The sequence below is a fragment of the Bufo bufo genome, chromosome 3, assembly GCF_905171765.1.
Source record: "Bufo bufo chromosome 3, aBufBuf1.1, whole genome shotgun sequence".
Classification (NCBI taxonomy): domain Eukaryota; kingdom Metazoa; phylum Chordata; class Amphibia; order Anura; family Bufonidae; genus Bufo; species Bufo bufo.
The window spans coordinates 579,527,049-579,545,939 of record NC_053391.1 but is presented as its reverse complement, the minus strand read 5'-3'; the positions used below and the strand labels follow the sequence as shown (position 1 = coordinate 579,545,939).

General features: G+C 47.1%; 1 protein-coding gene across 2 annotated transcripts in view; it reads right to left on the bottom strand.

The window, feature by feature from the left end:
* The window catches only part of OS9 (OS9 endoplasmic reticulum lectin), a 109,758-nt gene that overhangs the window by 44,522 nt on the left and 46,345 nt on the right, over positions 1-18,891 (bottom strand). For both annotated transcript variants that reach the window (XM_040425766.1, XM_040425767.1), the window contains exons 9-11: positions 7,239-7,284; positions 4,326-4,414; positions 1,908-2,126 (exon numbers count right to left, since the gene is read on the bottom strand). In XM_040425766.1, coding sequence (XP_040281700.1) covers positions 1,908-2,126; positions 4,326-4,414; positions 7,239-7,284 — 354 coding nt within the window. The remainder of the gene's footprint in view (positions 1-1,907; positions 2,127-4,325; positions 4,415-7,238; positions 7,285-18,891) is intronic.

The following is an 18,891-nucleotide window of genomic DNA, read 5'->3' as shown; positions in this document are numbered from 1 at the left end:
TTTGAAGCCCCCCTGATGCACCCCTAGAGTAGAAACTCCAAAAAAGTGACCCCATTTTAGAAAATACGGGATAGGGTGGCAGTTTTGTTGGTACTAGTTTAGGGTACATATGATTTTTGGTTGCTCTATATTACACTTTTTGTGCAGCAAGGTAACAAGAAATAGCTTTTTTGGCACCGTTTTTTTTTTTTTTTTTTGTTATTTACAACATTCATCTGACAGGTTACATCATGTGGTAATTGTTTAGAGCAGGTTGTGACGGACGCGGGGATACCAAATATGCATACAATTTTTTTTATTTATGTAAGTTTGACACAATGATTTCATTTTTAAAACAAAAAAAATGTTTTAGTGTCTCTATAGTCTAAGAGCCATAGTTTTTTCAGTTTTTGGGCGATTATCTTGGGTAGGGTATGATTTTTGCGGGATGAGATGACGGTTTGATTAGCACTATTTTGGCGTACATGCAACTTTTTTGATCACTTTTATTACCTTTTTTGGGAAGTAAGGTGGGCAAAATTTCAACTTCATCATAGTTTATTTTTTATTTTTATGGCGTTCACCGTTCGGGTAAAGTAACATGACCGTTTTATAGATCAGGTCGTTACGGACGCGGCGATACCAAACATGTGTAGGGAATTTTATTTTTTTCATTTTTAAATCAGTGATAAATGTTTTTTGATTTTTACATTTTTTTAAAACTTTTTTTCACTTTTTTTTTTTACCCAGACCCACTTGGTTCTTGAAGATCCAGTGGGTCTGATGTTTGTATAATACAGTACAGTACAATATATAGTGTTTTGTACTGTATTTTACTTACACTTTGTCTGAACAGATCTATGCCTTTAGCACAGATCTGTTCAGCACCATGAACAGCAGGATGCCCGAGAAGGCGTCCTGTTGCCATGGGAACCTTCCCTGTCTACTCAGTTGTGGCCACAACTGCGCAGACGGGGGAAGGGTAAGGAGGGGGCTCCCTCCCTCTGTCACCCCATCCTGTCGGGGGCTGCAAAGGCACAGCAGCTCCCGACTGTTAACCTCTGCTCTTCCATACCGCGGTACGTACGGACCGCGGTATGGAAAGGGTTAAACGGCTGACATCGCATCACAGAGGTCAGCCATTTATACCAGGGAGTCAGCAATGTGCTGACACCCTGGTATACCCACTGGACACCAACGATTATTCAAGGGAAGGCAGGCGGGGGATCGCGATCCCGCCTGCCGCACCGCCCGCCTCCCTCAAATCATTCAGGGGTGCGGGGTGAAACATATATATTTTAGGCATATTCAAGTTTTTGATCCCCCTGAATTGACCTGCGGTTTGTTGCGATTGCCGACATGGGTGGGGGGGTCACGGGACCCCCCGCGCATTTAGCCGAGGTGCCTGCTGAATGATTTGAGCAGGCACCTTGTTCCGATCACCGCCGGCCGGGCGGCAGTGATCGGAACAACACATGACGTACCGATACGTCATGTGTCCTTAAGGGGTTAATGACTGCAGTAGAGACCTGCACACATACTGTACATGACCGCTGCAGCCAATCACTGGCTCATAAATACTGCTGAGGCCATGATAACATGGCTGCTGCAGAGGTAAGGTGGGGATGGTTGTGCTGGAGCAAAGAAAGTGTAAGACTATAAGTCACCTATATAACACTGTCAGCTGTTTTGTAGCCAGGCAGCCGTCATTGGTGAAAGTATGGGAAGGCAAGAAGATGTAGGAGAAGTGTTCCCCTCATGAATACAGCCAGGTCTTAAATGAGAGTCCTCAGTATTCTTTGACACTGAACTTGTGTCATTTTGGTTAATAGAAGAGAATTGTCCAAGCTGTCCCTCAGACACTGTAGATGACCTCCAGCTTCTTTACACCTCTCCCATGGCTAAAAGATCAAAAGTAAGTGGCTCACCTCATCAATAATGTTACCAAATTCCTTCTCAATTTCCGTTTTCACATTTTCCTTTATCTGGGAGACATCAGACTTGGGAAGCAGAATATTTTCCAATTCCTTCTCAAACTCCTGCATGAGGGCCTGTTCATCTTCATCCTCAGGATCCTGTGTATCAGGCACAGAGTTTGAATCGTCTCCACTGTGTAATTCTTTATTCTCAGAATCACTTTGATCATCCTGCAAGAATATAAAAAAACTCTTAAACCAACAGCTAAAAACTTTATAAATAACCTGAAATCAAGCCCATCAAAATGCAAGTGTAGTGTCCAAGGATGGACACACACAGGAGCTACAATAGGGGTGGGCGATATGGCCTAAAATCTATATTGCGATATAATCTTAAGCATGTGCGATATGTGATATATAATGCGATATATTGTTTTCTATATTGGGGGGGGGGGGGGGGTTAAAACCTTTTTTTTTTGTACTTTTTATTTAAATAACTATTAGCCTCCTTAAGGGCTAGAGCCCTTGTCATATTCACCCTAATAGAGCTCTATTAGGGTGAATAGGACTTTACACTCCCTGCTGCCCTGTGCTTTGTGCACACAACAGCAGGGAGCTGACCATGGCAGCCAGCCTCTATGTGCCCCCCACCCCCCCAGCCTCTGATCTGGCCCCCCCCCCCCCCCCCCCCAGCCTCTGATCTGGCCCCCCCCCCCCACCCCCCCAGCCTCTGATCTGGCCCCCCCCCCCAGCCTCTGATCTGGCCCCCCCCCCCCCCCCCAGCCTCTGATCTGGCCCCCCCCCGGTAACTCAAACCCACCCCCTCCGTCCCCCCCATCATTGGTGGCAGTGGGCAGTTCCGATCGGTTACTATGGCAGCCAGGACGCTACTGAAGTCCTGGCTGCGATGGTATGTTAGTGAGCAGCATTATACTCGCGTCCGCTGTGGCCGCCGGGCGCTCCTTCTCATAGGTCTGTGCGGCGCATTGCTAATGCTATAAGCATTATCAATCCGCCGCACAGACAGAAGAAGGAGCGACCGGCGGCCACAGCGCACGTGAGTATAATGCTGCTCACTAACATACCATTGCAGCCAGGACTTCAGTAGCGTGACTCCTGGCTGCCATGGTAACCGATTGGAGCCCCAGCATTACACTGCTGGGACTCCGATCGGAACTGCTCACTGCCACCAATGATGGGGGGGGGGGGGGGGAGGAGGGGGACCCTGTGGGATATGGCCGGCACATTCATTGGTGGTGCAGTGGCCACAGTCCCTCCCCTCCTCCTCCTACTCTGTCCTCATTGGTGTTCAGCGGCAGCTGCGCACAGTGGGGAGGGAGGGACTCCTTCCTTCTCCCTCCACTGTGCCCGCCGGCTCATCAGGAGAAAATGGTGGGCGATCATATCGCGGTCCGGCGATATAGGCGATATGGCGAAAATCCATATCGTGGCCCAAATTTATATCGCATATCGCCTATATCGCCCACCCCTAAGCTACAATCATATATTCTGTCCACTATCATGCTTAGGGTCCACTCACACGTCCGTATGCAAAACACGGACAGCGGCAATGTGCGTTCCGCATTTTGCGGACCGCAAATCGCCGGCACTCACATAGAAAATGCCTTTTCTTGTCTGCAATTGCGGACAAGAATAGGACATGTTCTTTTTTTTGCGGAACGGAAGTGCGGATCCGCAAATGCGGACAGCACATTCCGGCCCCATTGAAAATGAATGGGTCCGCACCTGTTTGGCAAAATTGCGTAACGGATGCGGACCCATTTTGCGGACGTGTGAATGGACCCTAACTCTGCTAGAAAGCAGAGGTTAGGCTACTTTCATACTTGCGTTGTTTTGAATGGAAAGAAATCCATTCATGAAAACTGAATAATCTGGGAATCCACGGAAGCCACTTACTCAGACACTAGTAAATTTTAAGCCCGATCCACTGGTAGAAACTTCTTACAGTGCCTTGGTCTCACTCTCTATCAGGTAAACATGTATGCTCGGACGACCACCTCCTGATATGTATGGGCAGCTTAAAGGGGTTTTAAGGGAGTTTTACACTGGTGACCTATCCAACATCTGTGACCCCCCCGCCGATCAGTTGTTTGAGAAGGCAGCGGCGCTCGCAACTATCCCTGGGCCAAGTGACATCCCGTTTATCGGTCACATGGCCTAGGCGCGGCTCTGCCCTATAGACGTGAATGGGGCCGAGCTGAGATACCAAACACAGCTGCTACACAATGTATGGTGCTGTGCTTGGTGAGCTCGGAGAAGGCCGCATCGCTCACAGGAACTTCACTACATTCTCAAAAGGGTGATCGGCGGGGGTTCCGGGTGTCGGAATCCCTGCAGCTCAAAGTACGGAATTCAAACAGCAAGAGCACCAATACTAACTAAAGCAGTATTAAGTATGCCATTTAGTACCTTTTTAGGAGTTTTCTTCAAGTCTGCGATAAACTTCACCAGGTCTTCTGGATTCCTAATTATTCTATAGCGAAGCGTTCTGGATGAACCTAAGGTGCAAAAATAATAAAAAACAAGCTTTTTTTGAAGCCCAGCAATAAGAAGCAATCTGTTAGGCCTCTTTCAGACGGGCGTTGCGGGAAAAGGTGCGGGTAAGGTGCAGGAAGTTCGGGCTTGGGATCAGTGTTCTGTACATTGTATTATTTTCCCTTATTACATGGTTATAAGGGAAAATAATAGCATTCTGAATACAGAATGCATAGTAAAATAGCGCTGGAGGGGTTAAAAAAAATAATTTAACATTTTTTTTAACTCACCTTAGGCTACTTTCACACTAGCATTCGGGTGTCCGCTTGTGAGTTCCGTTTGAAGGGGCTCACAAGCGGCCCCGAACGGATCCGTCCAGCCCCAATGCATTCTGAGTGGACGCGGATCCGCTCAGAATGCATCAGTCTGGCAGCGTTCAGCCTCCGCTCCACTCAGCAGGCGGACACCTGAACGCTGCTTGCAGCGTTCGGGTGTCCGCCTGGCCGTGCGGAGGCAAACGGATCCGTCCAGACTTACAATGTAAGTCAATAGGGACGGATCCGTTTGAAGTTGACATAATATGGCTCAATTTTCAAACGGATCCGTCTCCCATTGACTTTCAATGTAAAGTCTGGACGGATCCGTCTGAACAACTTTCAGACTTAGAATTTTTTTCTAAACTATAATGCAGACGGATCCAAACGGATCCGCTCTGAACGCAAGTGTGAAAGTAGCCTTAGTCCACTTGATCACGCAGCCGGCATCTCTTCTGTCTCCTTTCTTTGCTGTGTGCAGGAACAGGACCTGTGGTGAAGTCACTCCAGTCATCACATGATCCATCACCATGGTGATGGATCATGTGATGACCGGAGTGACGTCACCACAGGTCCTGTTCCTGCACACAGCAAAGATGAAGACAGAAGGAGATGCCGGCTGCGCGATCAAGTGGATTAAGGTGAGTTAAATTATTTTTTATATTTTTTTAACCCCTCCAGCGCTATTTTACTATGCATTCTGTATTCAGAATGCTATTATTTTCTCTTATAACCATGTTATAAGGGAAAATAATAATGATGATCGGGTCTCCATCCCGATCGTCTCCTAGCAACAGTGCGTGAAAATCGCACCGCATCCGCACTTGCTTGCGGATGCTTGCGATTTTCACGCAACCCCATTCATTTCTATGGGGCTTGCGTTACGTGAAAAACGCACAAAATAGAGCATGCAGCGATTTTCACGCAACGCACAAGTGATGCGTGAAAATCACTGCTCATGTGAACAGCCCCATAGAAATGAATGGGTCGGGATTCAGTGCGGGTGCAATGCGTTCAACTCGCGCATCGCATCCGCGCGGAATACTCGCCCGTGTGAAAGGGGCCTTAGGGTCACCACCTACAACAGGAGGTGGAGGATGGGGGTAAACAAAATGGCAAGGACAAATAACTATTGTTAGAATCTACATTAAAGGTTACGCACACCTTTGGGGGCATTTTTTTTTATTATTGCGTTGTACTCTTTCAGCTAAAAATCATTTTTTTAAATGGTCTTTATTAAAAATATTGAGCCTTTTTTTCTGCAGAGGGCTGATATTTTCTAGTAGCAGCCTCTGGATTTTCTCTTTTTTCCGTCATTTGGGGAGCTGACGGGCTCCTTATCTCAGCTCTCTGACATTATAGCTTAGTTCTTATCTTACTGATAAGAATGTGGCTTAAATAAATTTTTATGACCTCTTACTAGTTTACAGATAAGGTTTATTAGGCCTCTTTCACACTTGCATTGTCCGGATCAGTCGTGTACTCCATTTGCCGGAAGTGGCCGCCGGATCCGCAACACCGCAAGTGAACTGAAAGCATTTGAAGACGGATCCGTCTTCAAAATGCGTTCAGTGTTACTATGGCACCCAGGACGCTATTTAAGTCCTGGCTGCCATAGTAGTAGTGGGGAGCGGGGGAGCAGTATACTTACTGTCCGTGCGGCTCCCGGGGCGCTCCAGAATGACGTCAGGGCGCCCCATGCGCATGGATGACGTGATCCATGTGATCACGTCATCCATGCGCGTGGGGCGCCCTGACGTCACTCTGAAGCGCCCCGGGAGCCGCACGAATGGTAAGTATACTGCTCCCCCGCTCCCCACTACACTTTACCATGGCAAACAGGACTTTAGCGTCCTGGCAGCCATGGTAACCATTCAGAAAAAGCTAAATGTCGGATCCGGTAATGCGCCGAAACGACGTTTAGCTTAAGGCCGGATCCGGATTAATGCCTTTCAATGGGCATTACTTCCGGATACGGCCTTGTGGCAAGTGTTCAGGATTTTTGACCGGAGCAAAAAGCGCAGCATGCTGCGGTATTTTCTCAGGCCAAAAAACGTTCCGTTCCGGAACTGAAGACATCCTGATGCATCCGGAACGGATTTCTCTCCATTCAGAATGCATAGGGATAATCCTGATCAAGATTCTTCCGGCATAGAGCCCTGATGACGGAACTCTATGCCGGAACAGAACCACGCAAGTGTGAAAGAGCCCTTAGATGACCAGCACAAAGTGAGTGAAAGTACCAATCACACAGCTAGAAAAAACAGTTAACTAGTCAATATTTTTAATAAAAGCCAATTGAAAAAAAAAAAAGGATTTTTATCCAAAAATGCGTAAAACGCAATCAAACAAAAATTGCCTCAGAAGGTGTACATCGCCTTTAAAGGAGGCAAAGGCTGACAAACTGGTGCCAAGGATCAATAGCAGGAAAGGAAAGACCAAATAAAACTGGAAATTCCCGTTATAAGGGCCTGTATAAAAAGTGGTACTTTGGGGGGGGGGGGGGGGAAAAGGTGTTTAAACAAGCACAAACCTTCTGTTCTTCCATCTGGAGTGCTCAGACTGGGGAATGTTCCTTCCTAGAAAGAGGTAAAAAAGTATACATAACTGGACTTCTATTGATGATTATCAGAGGCAATGATTATCAGATTACACACATGCATTGTACATTCAATTTAAATCATGTGCAAATTCTTCCTATTTCTAAATGTTATCTGAAGATGTGACAATGGATTACGACCCAAAGTTGCTGCCAGCTGAAACTATCACATGAAACTTTTACATCAGCCAACTGAATAGGCAATTATAAGAACAATTCATTAATTTTCAATAATTGCGTGCGCAGAGGTGAGAGCTGCATTTATATGTAGCAATCACTTTTTCTGTATTGAGACGTTCACACAATAGATTTTACAACGGAATCTTGGCACGGACAGCCGATCTGAAATTCCGGCAAAAACCTGCCGGAGGCCGCGTCCCTTTCCGCCTCCCATTCATTTTTATGGGAGGTTGTGCTAAGGATCATGGACCTGTGGCTTAAAGCCGCAGACATGCCAAGAGAGGACATGAGGTCGCTACAGCGACATGTGTCGCACAAATTGTTGTTGCAATGAATTCTGGTTTGAAATGATAGTCAACTGTGTCGCAATCCAACATGCTGCGGCAGTCACAAAAAAATAAATAAATAAAATAATATGAAAAAAAAATAAAAAAAATCAGATTTGGATGGATTTTTTGCGACTGTCGCATCGCAGTTGTAGCATGTTGCATGTCAACACCATTGACTATCATTAAACAAAATGTCACACAACATTGCTGCGACACATGACGCCATGTAACCAGAACCTAAGGGGACGAGGGATCGCCACTGCAATCACTCATCCCCACAGTGAATAGTGGTTTCTGCTGATGTACAGTCAGGTCCATAAATTTTGGGACATCGACACAATTCTAACATTTTTGGCTCTATGCACCACCACAATGGATTTGAAATGAAACAAACAAGATGTGTTTTAACTGCAGACTGGGGAAAAAATAAACGAACCAGCACCTCCACAATAAGTGAATATGAGAACGCAGGTGCACGCTACCTGGGAGAGGCATGCGTAGGATGCAGCTTGGTACTACTGTGCCCAGATTGTAGGCTGTAAGCCCAGGAGAGGCATGTTAGAGTAGGACCCATCTGATTAGAAGCGACCTTGACGACCGGTAGATGGGCCCGAAATATTTTTGATCAATTATATTCGCAAAGAGCTTCTAGCTGCATTTGCAGTAAGTATGGCCACCAAGCAGTTATTTTTTCAGTGTTTGCTTATATCTTTGTGCAATTGACTAGCGGAGTGCTGTTACCTGTAGTTCTACTAATTTAACTGCAGACTGTCAGCTTTAATTTGAGGGTATTTACATCCAAATCAGGTGAACGGTGTAGGAATTACAACAGTTTGCATATGTGCCTCTCACTTGTTAAGAGACCAAAAGTAATGGGACAATAATAATCAGAAATCAAACTTTCTAATTTTTTATAGCGCCGACGCTGCCGCCTCCATATGTGAGACGGGCAGTGCTGTTTGTCTGCCTATGCCCTGAGCTCCTGATGATTTGATACAAAGAAACGCGTTGAGCGCTAAATGGGCGATACTTAGGCACACACAAATTGAAGCTGCTAGGTGAAGGGCGCTGTGCCGTCCCGGGCACATAGTTTATATTAGGGTGACATTGGTAGGGGTAGTTAGTAGGATGATTCAGGAGTGAAATCATAGCTTACACAGTGTGAGTGCAAGTTATTAGCACGCGGACAGAACACTGTATTCAGCATATCTGCCCTTTCCTCTCCCCATATGTAGCTTTTGTCTCCCTAGTGCCCGGTCTTATCTGTAGGTGCATCACATCACTAATACAGTTGTGGTGGATGCCCTACAGCTGATAGGGACTTGTTACCTTGCAAGCTATACCTTTTGGCAGAGATATTGCCTCCTTACACGCCGCAGCAAGCGATAGGGGGTGTATTTTTAAGGAGGATTTTTTGATTTATATCTGGTGCCAATTTGTTGCATTTATAGCTGAGCAAGGGATAGTTCCTATTGTGATTATCATGTATTGTGATTCACTCTCGTTCCAATATTTTAATGTGTATTAATAAAGTTTGATATTTTAATATACACACATACAAAACGTTCTATTTATCAGGGAAAGTGTTTAGAGGTGAACGTAATCCAATTATATCTCAATCAGTGAATTGTCACTTGTTAAGGGACCAAAAGTAATGGGACAATTGGCTTCTCAGCCGTTCCATGGCCAGGTGTGTCTTATCCCAATTACAATGAGCAGATAAAAGGTCCAGAGTTCATTTCAAGTGTGCTATTTGCATTTGGAATCTGTTGCTGTCAACTCTCAAGATGAGATCCAAAGAGCTGTCACTATCAGTGAAGCAAGCCATCATTAGGCTGAAAAAAAACAAACAAACCCATCAGAGAGATAGCAAAAACATTAGGCCTGGCCAAAACAACTGTTTGGAACATTCTTAAAAAAAGAAGGAACGCACCGGTGAGCTCAGCAACATCAAAAGACCCGGAAGACCATGGAAAACAACTGTGGTGGATGACAGAAGAATTCTTTCCCTGGTGAAGAAAACACCCTTCACAACAGTTGGCCAGATCAAGAACACTCTCCAGGAGGTAGGTGTATCAGGGCTCCAGACTAAAAAAAATCTCGAGCAGGCTCTGGCTCCTAACCTGAAAAATTTAGGAGCCAAATTAAATTTTTAGTCGCCAAATTTAAAATACATATAATATAGCTGGGATGCTAAGGAGCATGGGGTTTTCTAAGCTACAGCCCACTCAATTTACCAAGTAGAACAGGGCCCCCAAAATTAAGAAGACACCCCCCTGAATGTGCGGCAGGCGCCCTCGGCTATTTCCAGAACTCCCATAGAAGTGAATGGACAGTGAACTACGCAAGCATGATCACCTCTATGGAAGTTTCGGCACTCCCATAAAAGTCAATACATGGTGCGCCCTCGTTCACTTTGGGGGCCGTGTGCTGTTCCTTTCAAATTTAATTTCTGCACTGTATTATTTCTTGTTTTACCTATGTTGTTTAAGTCTATTGTTCTCTGCTGCCATCTGCTGGCCGGAATTTGTATGCTGCACGCCTCGTTCGTTGTCTATAAAGTTTTATCTTTGGGCGTGGTTTTAGCAGCCTTGGGCCTGGTCACTTCCTGTAGCCTTTTTCAGTGCTGCATCCTTTGTGACTAGTGACACACACCTTGGCTTGTGAAGGCATCAGTTTTTGACCAGCAGTTGCCTCAGCAGTTAGCCTCTGGAAAGACATCCACATCACAGCATCTACTGTATTGTATCACCGTATGTCACTGCTCTGGATCAAATAAACCCACGTTTGATTGCATCCTCATGTCTACGTCTGGATCCATCTAACCTGAGCATCTGCCGGTCCGGTCTGCTCCACTGCTTGGATACGAAGGTAGGACAGTCACAGTCATTATCAGTTACACCTTCAATCGCCTTCATGTGGGGACAGAACAGTCAAAAACTGCCTTAAAGCCTTATACCCCAGTCAATATCCGTCTGAATGTCCAATGCCCGGCTACAGGTTCCCTCAGAGCCCAGTGCCACACTCAGGAACCTCCCCTGCAACAGGCCCACTCCCAGCAAATCTGCCCAGCAACAGTGCACGTCCCATAAGCCCAAGGGGAAGCACGGCGTGTCCGCAGTAGATATACTCTCGCCTGGAAGTCCTCCACTACTCACCAAGCCACTTTCTACATCCTATATTAACCCTTGCTCGCATGATATAAGAACTGTTCACGCACGCGGGGCCTCCCTTAAACCAAAACCCCGCAATTCACTAAAAGGACTTTGGGAAACTCATCGGGGTGCCTCATCTGAGCCGCACTGCAATTTTCAGCCCCCAATTCAAAAGTTCATTTTCTTAAAGAGACAGCGCACCTTAAATCAAAATGTCCGAAAAGGACCTCGTACAGTTCCCCAGTGATGAAACAAAGCAAATGCAACCTGATACTGATCATTATGAAGAGCTGGAGGTAGAACCCACACTTCCAGCAGACCAAGTCACGCGACCAAGGCGCTCTCTCAAACCAACTATAAAGATCACAGAAAATTATCACACCAGGAAAGATGAGCTATGTGACAACCTGGAAGAGCTATGGGAACGAGTTTCCTCCCTCATATCAGGACTTAAGTCCTCCTCAGGCAATGCCACCAGCTTACAAGTTACCGTCGGGCGGCTGAACGCAGCCCATGAAAGGTACAAGAAACTGTCCACAAGGTATATAACCTTTCTAAAAGACTCTAATATTGAAGAAGCCCCGTCAGAATTATGCAAGGCAGAATCAATAGACAGAAAAAGAGACGCCATGGTGCTGGACGCTAAAGATAAAGTGGAACTCCGCATCTCTTATTTGCAAGAAACCAGATCACACAGATCGCATTCATCCAAACATTCCTCGCGGTCCTACAGATCATCATGCTCTAGAAGCTCCGCCCTGAGCGACAGATTACTAGAGGCCCGCATAAATGCAGAGCAATCCAAAGTGAGGCGTTCCTTCACCGAAAAAGAAGTCCTTGCGAGGGCAGAAGCACAGACGGCGGCCAAGAGGGCTGAAGCGGAGGCAGAAGCCAAGAGGGCAGAAGCGGAGGCAGAAGCCAAGAGGGCAGAAGCAGAGGCTCGAATGAAGATCCTTGAATCAGAGAGGGAAGAGGAAATCGCATTAGCAAAAGTAAGACTACTTGAGCAAGCATTGAGCCAAGGCCTTGATTCAGTCTGCTTGCCACCAGAGGAGATAGACGATCCAGTTGATCGCACCAGCGACTACATACTGAAACAGTTATCTTCACCACCCCCAGTGTGCTGTACTGTCCAAGCCAACAACACTGAATCCAAGTCAGCTCTACCTGCAGGGCCAGCGATACCCACAGCACCCGAGCAATCCAATAACAGTCGCCCAGACGCGCCCTCTCAAGGACAGTTATTACAGCAAAATGGCTACCAGGTGTTTCCTGGCCTACCTCCACAGCTCAAACAGCAGTCATCAGAATCTACAGAGGCTAGACCACAGCTCAACCCTGCAGCAACATCATTCTACCCGGAAGCATCTCACCCTTTCACGCCACGCAACCTATACGCCCCAGGGGCATCACAAGTTGTCATGGCAACAAGCAGTGAGAAATCAGATATGTCTGAGTTTGCCAGGTTTATGGTGAGCAGAGAGCTAATTAACACCAGTCTCTCAAAATTTGATGACCGTGCGGAGAGCTACAGAGCCTGGAAGGCAACCTTCAAAGCTGCCATCGCCAACCTTAACCTAACCGCAGAGCAGGAGCTCGACCTCTTGATCAAATGGCTGGGCCCAGGCTCCACAAATCGCATCAAGAGCCTTAGAACTGTCTATGTGGGACAAGCAGAAGCAGGTCTCGCTGCAGCCTGGCAGAGACTCGAACGCACCTTTAGCAGTGCAGAAGCAATAGAGAAGGCACTATTCAGGAGACTGCAGAACGTCCCCAAGATCAGTCTCAAGGATGTCCACAAGCTTCAGGATTTAAGTGATTTGCTCATGGAACTGGAGCTCGCCAAAAGAGACCCTCGTCTGTCCGGGCTGTGCTACCTGGATACAGCCCATGGGGTGAACCCAATCGTCGTGAAGTTACCATACAGCCTGCAAGAGAAGTGGGCGGCATCAGTCTCAAGGTACAAAAGAGCGCATGACGTCACTTTTCCCCCATTTATTCATTTCTGCAGATTCATCGATGAACAGTCCCAGATGAGGAATGACCCCAGCCTCGACTTCCTGGAGTTCAATACTACAGCTTCAGCGACACCATCATCAAGGTATGAAAGTATTGTGCATAAACACAGACTTTAAGAGCAGCGTGAATGTTAGAAAGACTAACCTACCATCATCTGCAGTACCCACTGGTAGACAGTACACTACCTCATCAGGAGACAAGGCCTTCAATCGTGAATGTCCCATTCATAAAAAACCACACTCGCTGAACAAATGCAGAGGGTTTAGATCCAAAACCATACAGGAGCGCAAGAAAGTCCTCACCGAGCTTGGGGTATGTTTCAGGTGCTGCGCTTCATTGGAGCACATGGCTAAGGACTGTAAATCCATTATCAAATGTGAGGAGTGTCATAGTGATAGACATGCCTCAGCTATGCACCCAACTACACTCACAAGGGATTCACCTGCTGCTGTCACCACCAGTCCTGCTCAAAGTCATGGCGGGGAGCCCCAGAACCACGCTAACACAGCCACTGCTGTTTCCTGCTCATGCTTGGACGTATGTGGGGAGGGCCAGAGTGACAAATGTTGTGCCCGCATATGCCTAATCAAGGTCTACCCGGAGGGGCTACCAGAAAAGGCAGTAAAAATGTATGCCATCATTGACGACCAAAGCAACCGCTCCCTAGCAGGACCTAAATTCTTTGAAGCCTTTGGTATAAAAGGGACCGTCAGAACCCTACATCTTAAACACCTGCTCGGGTCGCATTGAGACTAGCGGCAGGAGGGCACAAGGATTCATCGCTTGTTCCGTCAGTGGAAATACGGAAATACCTCTACCGACGCTGATCGAATGTGATCAAATACCCAACCATAGGGATGAAATTCCTACCCCGGAAGCTGCATTTCACCATCCACACCTAAGGCACCTAGCCAACGTTATCCCACCTATGGACAACAACGCCGAGATTCTACTCCTGCTTGGCAGAGACAATCTAAGGGTACACAAGGTGCGTCAACAGTGTAATGGTCCCGACTATGCACCATACGCCCAGAGACTGGACTTGGGATGGGTAGTCATAGGAAATGTATGCTTGGATCAACCAAAAATCCGCTCATTCAAAACGTACGTGCGTGGAGATGGACGCACAACTTGCATTAAGCCTTGCCCTCATCACTATGAGGTGAAAGAGAAGCCTCCAGACCTCATACAACCACCTGACGACATTCCTCCCTACTTTGCTGACAACTTGGGAAGATTAGTCTTTCACACAAGCAAGGACGATGATAAAGTAGCTTTGTCAGTAGAGGACAGAGAATTTATCAAGATAATGGACAATGAGTTCCTTAAAGACGAAACCAATCACTGGGTTTCTCCATTACCCTTCCGAGCTACCAGGGTGAGACTCCCGAACAATAGGGAACAAGCTCTGTCTAGATTTAACTCTCTTCAGCGTACCATGAACAGCAAGCCTGAGATGAGAGAACACATCGTTGCCTTTAATCGACAAAATATTTCGCAACAACCATGCAGAACCAGCTCCATCCTTAGGGAAGAACGACGAGTGCTGGTACTTGCCTTCATTTGGAGTGTATCACCCACGGAAACCTAATCAAATTACGGTTGTTTTCGACTCAAGTGCCAAACATCAAGGTGTATCTCTTAATGATGTCCTTCTCACAGGTCCTAATCTGACGAATAACCTAGTTGGAGTGCTGATGAGGTTCAGAAAAGAGCTCGTTGCCATCACCGCCGACATTGAACAGATGTTCCACTGTTTCGTAGTCAGAGAGGACCACCGGAATTTCCTCAGGTTTCTGTGGTACAAGAATAACGACACCAACGCAGAGATGGCAGAATATCGTATGAGGGTACACGTATTTGGAAACAGCCCTTCACCTGCCGTGGCAACTTACGGCCTTCGGCGCACTGCATTAGAGGGAGAATCCAAGTACGGTAAAGATGCCAGAGACTTTGTAGAAAAGGACTTCTACGTAGACGATGGACTCAAATCACTACCGACTGAAGAAGCGGCTATCGATCTGCTCAAAAGGACTCAAAGTATGTTGTACCAAGCTAAACTTAGACTACACAAAATTGCTTCAAACAGCCTGGCCGTTATGAGGGCCTTCGAATCAGGCGATCATGCACCAGGATTCAAGGACATTAACTTGGGACTGGACAGTCCACCTGTGCAGAGGAGCTTGGGCCTCAGATGGGATCTCTCGGCCGACTCCTACGGTTTTCAGATAAGTTGTGCAGACAAGCCATTCACAAAACGAGGCGTCCTATCAGTGGTAAACAGCCTATTTGATCCGCTGGGATTTGTAGCGCCCATCACCATACAAGGTAAATCTCTACTGAGACAGTTTTCTGAAACAGTCAAGGATTGGGATACCCCACTTCCCTCCGAGAAAGAGCAAAAATGGGAAGCCTGGAAGCGATCTTTGTGTGCCTTGGATGAGATCCACATCCCGAGATGCTATATTAAAACTTCACTTTCCTCTAGCATAAGGAAAGAACTCCACGTGTTCTCGGACGCCTCCACGGAGGCCATCGCAGCGGTTGCCTATCTGAAGGTGACAGAACCCAACAACCAAAATCACGTTGGATTCATCTTTGGTAAGGCTAAGTTAGCCCCCAAGCCCGATCATACTATTCCCAGACTGGAACTTTGTGGGACTGTGTTGGCAGTGGAGATCGCGGATTTCATACAACAAGAACTGGGTGTCGACATAGCTGAAGTCCAGTATTACACCGACAGTAAGGTCGTTTTAGGTTACATCCACAATCGGACCAAGCGATTTTATGTGTACGTTAGTAACCGCATAGAGAGAATCAGGAGGTCCTCCAAACCTGAACAATGGCACTACGTACCATCCGAACTTAATCCAGCAGATCACGCCACTAGGCCTATGTCTATAGGTTCCTTTATTAACTCTACTTGGCTTACAGGTCCAGAGTTTCTGCTTGGAGAGGCAGACGAATGTGTACAGGAAGTTTTCAGCATCCAGGATCCGGATAATGATCCAGAAATCCGCGCTGAAGTTAGTGCATTAGTCACTGGAACAAAGCAAACCGCCAGCTTCAGTTGTCAGCGCTTTGAACGTTTCTCCAGTTGGATGAGACCCATCGAGAACGTCCCTGATGGGTGAACAGGACTGTATCTAGCTTCGCAGATCTTCTCCATTCCAAGTTGGAAAACAGGACTAATCTATGTTTGCATTCTAACATGTTTTTCTTTTACAGGTTGTTTATATTTTATGGACATTCGTCATAGTGAAATCCCCAAAGTGAATTTCAGACGGGAAGTGTGCTGTTCCTTTCATATTGAATTTCTGCACTGTATTATTTCTTGTTTTACCTATGTTGTTTAAATCTATTGTTCTCTGCTGCCATCTGCTGGCCGGAATTTGTATGCTGCACGCCTCGTTCGTTGTCTATAAAGTTTTATCTTTGGGCGTGGTTTTAGCAGCCTTGGGCCTGGTCACTTCCTGTAGCCTTTTTCAGTGCTGCATCCTTTGTGACTGGAGACACACACCTTGGCTTGTGAAGGCATCAGTTTTTGACCAGCAGTTGCCTCAGCAGTTAGCCTCTGGAAAGACATCCACATCACAGCATCTACTGTATTGTATAACCGTATGTCACTGCTCTGGATCAAATAAACCCACGTTTGATTGCATCCTCATGTCTACGTCTGGATCCATCTAACCTGAGCATCTGCCTGTCCGGTCTGCTCCACTGCTTGGATACGAAGGTAGGACAGTCACAAAGTCATTATCAGTTACACCTTCATTCGCCTTCATGTGGGGACAGAACAGGCCGTACCTATCCTATGCCACCAAAGTGCGAGATGGGCCAACCCCTTTAAAAGGGTATTCTGTTAATCTGATAATCCACATGATAGTTTTATATTTCTGACCACAAGGACTGCCCCATACCACGAAATGAATGGAGAGGCTGGTGAAGCGTGCGCCTTGGTGCTACATTTATTCTCTATGCGACCGCCAGAAATAGCCAAGCACTGTCCTCAGCTATCCCCAGCAGTCCAATAGAGAATAAATCGGGTGGCAGGTGCATACACTACCTGCTGCTGCATTTATTTCAGGGAGCTCCATAGGGCAGGGATGGCCAACCTGAGGCTCCCCAGCTGTTGCAAAACTACAACTCCCAGCATGCCCAGACAGTCTACAGCTATCAGCCTACAGCAGGGCATGGTGGGAATTGTAGTTTTACAATAGCTGGAGGGCCGCAGGCTGGGCTTCCTTGCCATAGGGTATGGGGCCACTTTTTCATTATTGGAGGGGTTCCCGGACACCTAGCAGTCTATACATGAAGCTATCTTCACCACTCCTTTAATGACCTGGGGCATAACTATGGTGAAAGGAACGGCACAAGTGGGGGGGGGGACGGGACAGTGCCAGGCGGTCTGGCAGGAGCCCCTCTACTAGGCACATTAACCCCATGGCTTCTCTATAATAAAAGGTATAGTTAGTAAAAGCACATCTGTACAGACATGGAGCTGGGCGTGTGATGGACAAGAAGGGCAATGACATACTTCGGAGTGGAGGCTCTCCACACAAGGCCAGGGCAATGTGACTTGCTCCCTGAGATATTGCAGATGATGTCACTGAGCTTTCCTTCCCGCCTGCTTGTCCAGTACTCTTCCTCCACAAGTCACACTGAGGCAGAGGATTGCCCACTGCAGCAGCCTCAGAGCCTGGTCACACAGATATAATAGAATTAAAGAGCCTTCCCCCAGCATTCCATGAAAGTGCCAGGTGAATGCCTTGGTGACCCCTGCCATGGTGACTGGGCAGACATGTGCTGCCACTACAGGCTTGCTGCCCACCCCCTGCACAGGGCATTGCCCAGGAGAACACTACCTGTACCTGCACCAGCCACTGGCTGCCATTCAGCATGCGATCAAGCACTGTGCTCTGTCCAAACCCGCCCACTCCAGGCACTGAGAGCCCAGGAACTGTGATCGCCCCAGCTCCCTCACCTTCACACAGGCGCCCTGATAGTGACTGGATACTGCAGCCTATTTGCGCTGTCCATCAAAACGCCCGCCGTCCTAAGCCCCGCCCACCCATCGGCGACAGCCTATCACAATGCAGGAGTGCCAGATTAGCCAATCAGTGAGCTGAATCCAAAGTCTTTCACCTGCATGTGACCGGACACCTGATTGGAGGATCAGGTTTGTTGCTATTCTGGCCGGGCTGGCGATGGCGATTCGATGTGTGAAGCGCAATGTTTGATGAAAGGGCAGAGGAAGGTCTAGGTGCAAATGGCGACAAGACTACAAAGTCTTGTCGCCATTTGGCAATTCTAAGTCGCATTGGCGACCATTTTGGTCGCCATCTGGAGCCCTGTGTATGTGTGTCAAAGTCAACAATCAAGAGAAGACTTCACCAGAGTGAATACAGAGTGTTCACCACAAGATGTAAACCATTGGTGAGCCTCAAAAACAGGAAGGCCAGATTAGAGTTTGCCAAACGACATCTAAAAAAGCCTTCACAGTTCTGGAACATCCTATGGACAGATGAGACCAAGATCAACTTGTACCAGAGTGATGGGAAGAGAAGAGTATGGAGAAGGAAAGGAACTGCTCATGATCCTAAGCATACCACCTCATCAGTGAAGCATGGTGGTGGTAGTGTCATGGCGTGGGCATGTATGGCTGCCAATGGAACTGGTTCTCTTGTATTTATTGATGATGTGACTGCTGAGAAAAGCAGCAGGATGAATTCTGAAGTGTTTCGGGCAATATTATCTGCTCATATTCAGCCAATTGCTTCAGAACTCATTGGACGGCGCTTCACAGTGCAGATGGACAATGACCCAAAGCATACTGCAAAAGCAACCAAATAATTTAAGGGAAAGAAGTGGAATGTTATGCAATGGCCAAGTCAATCACCTGAC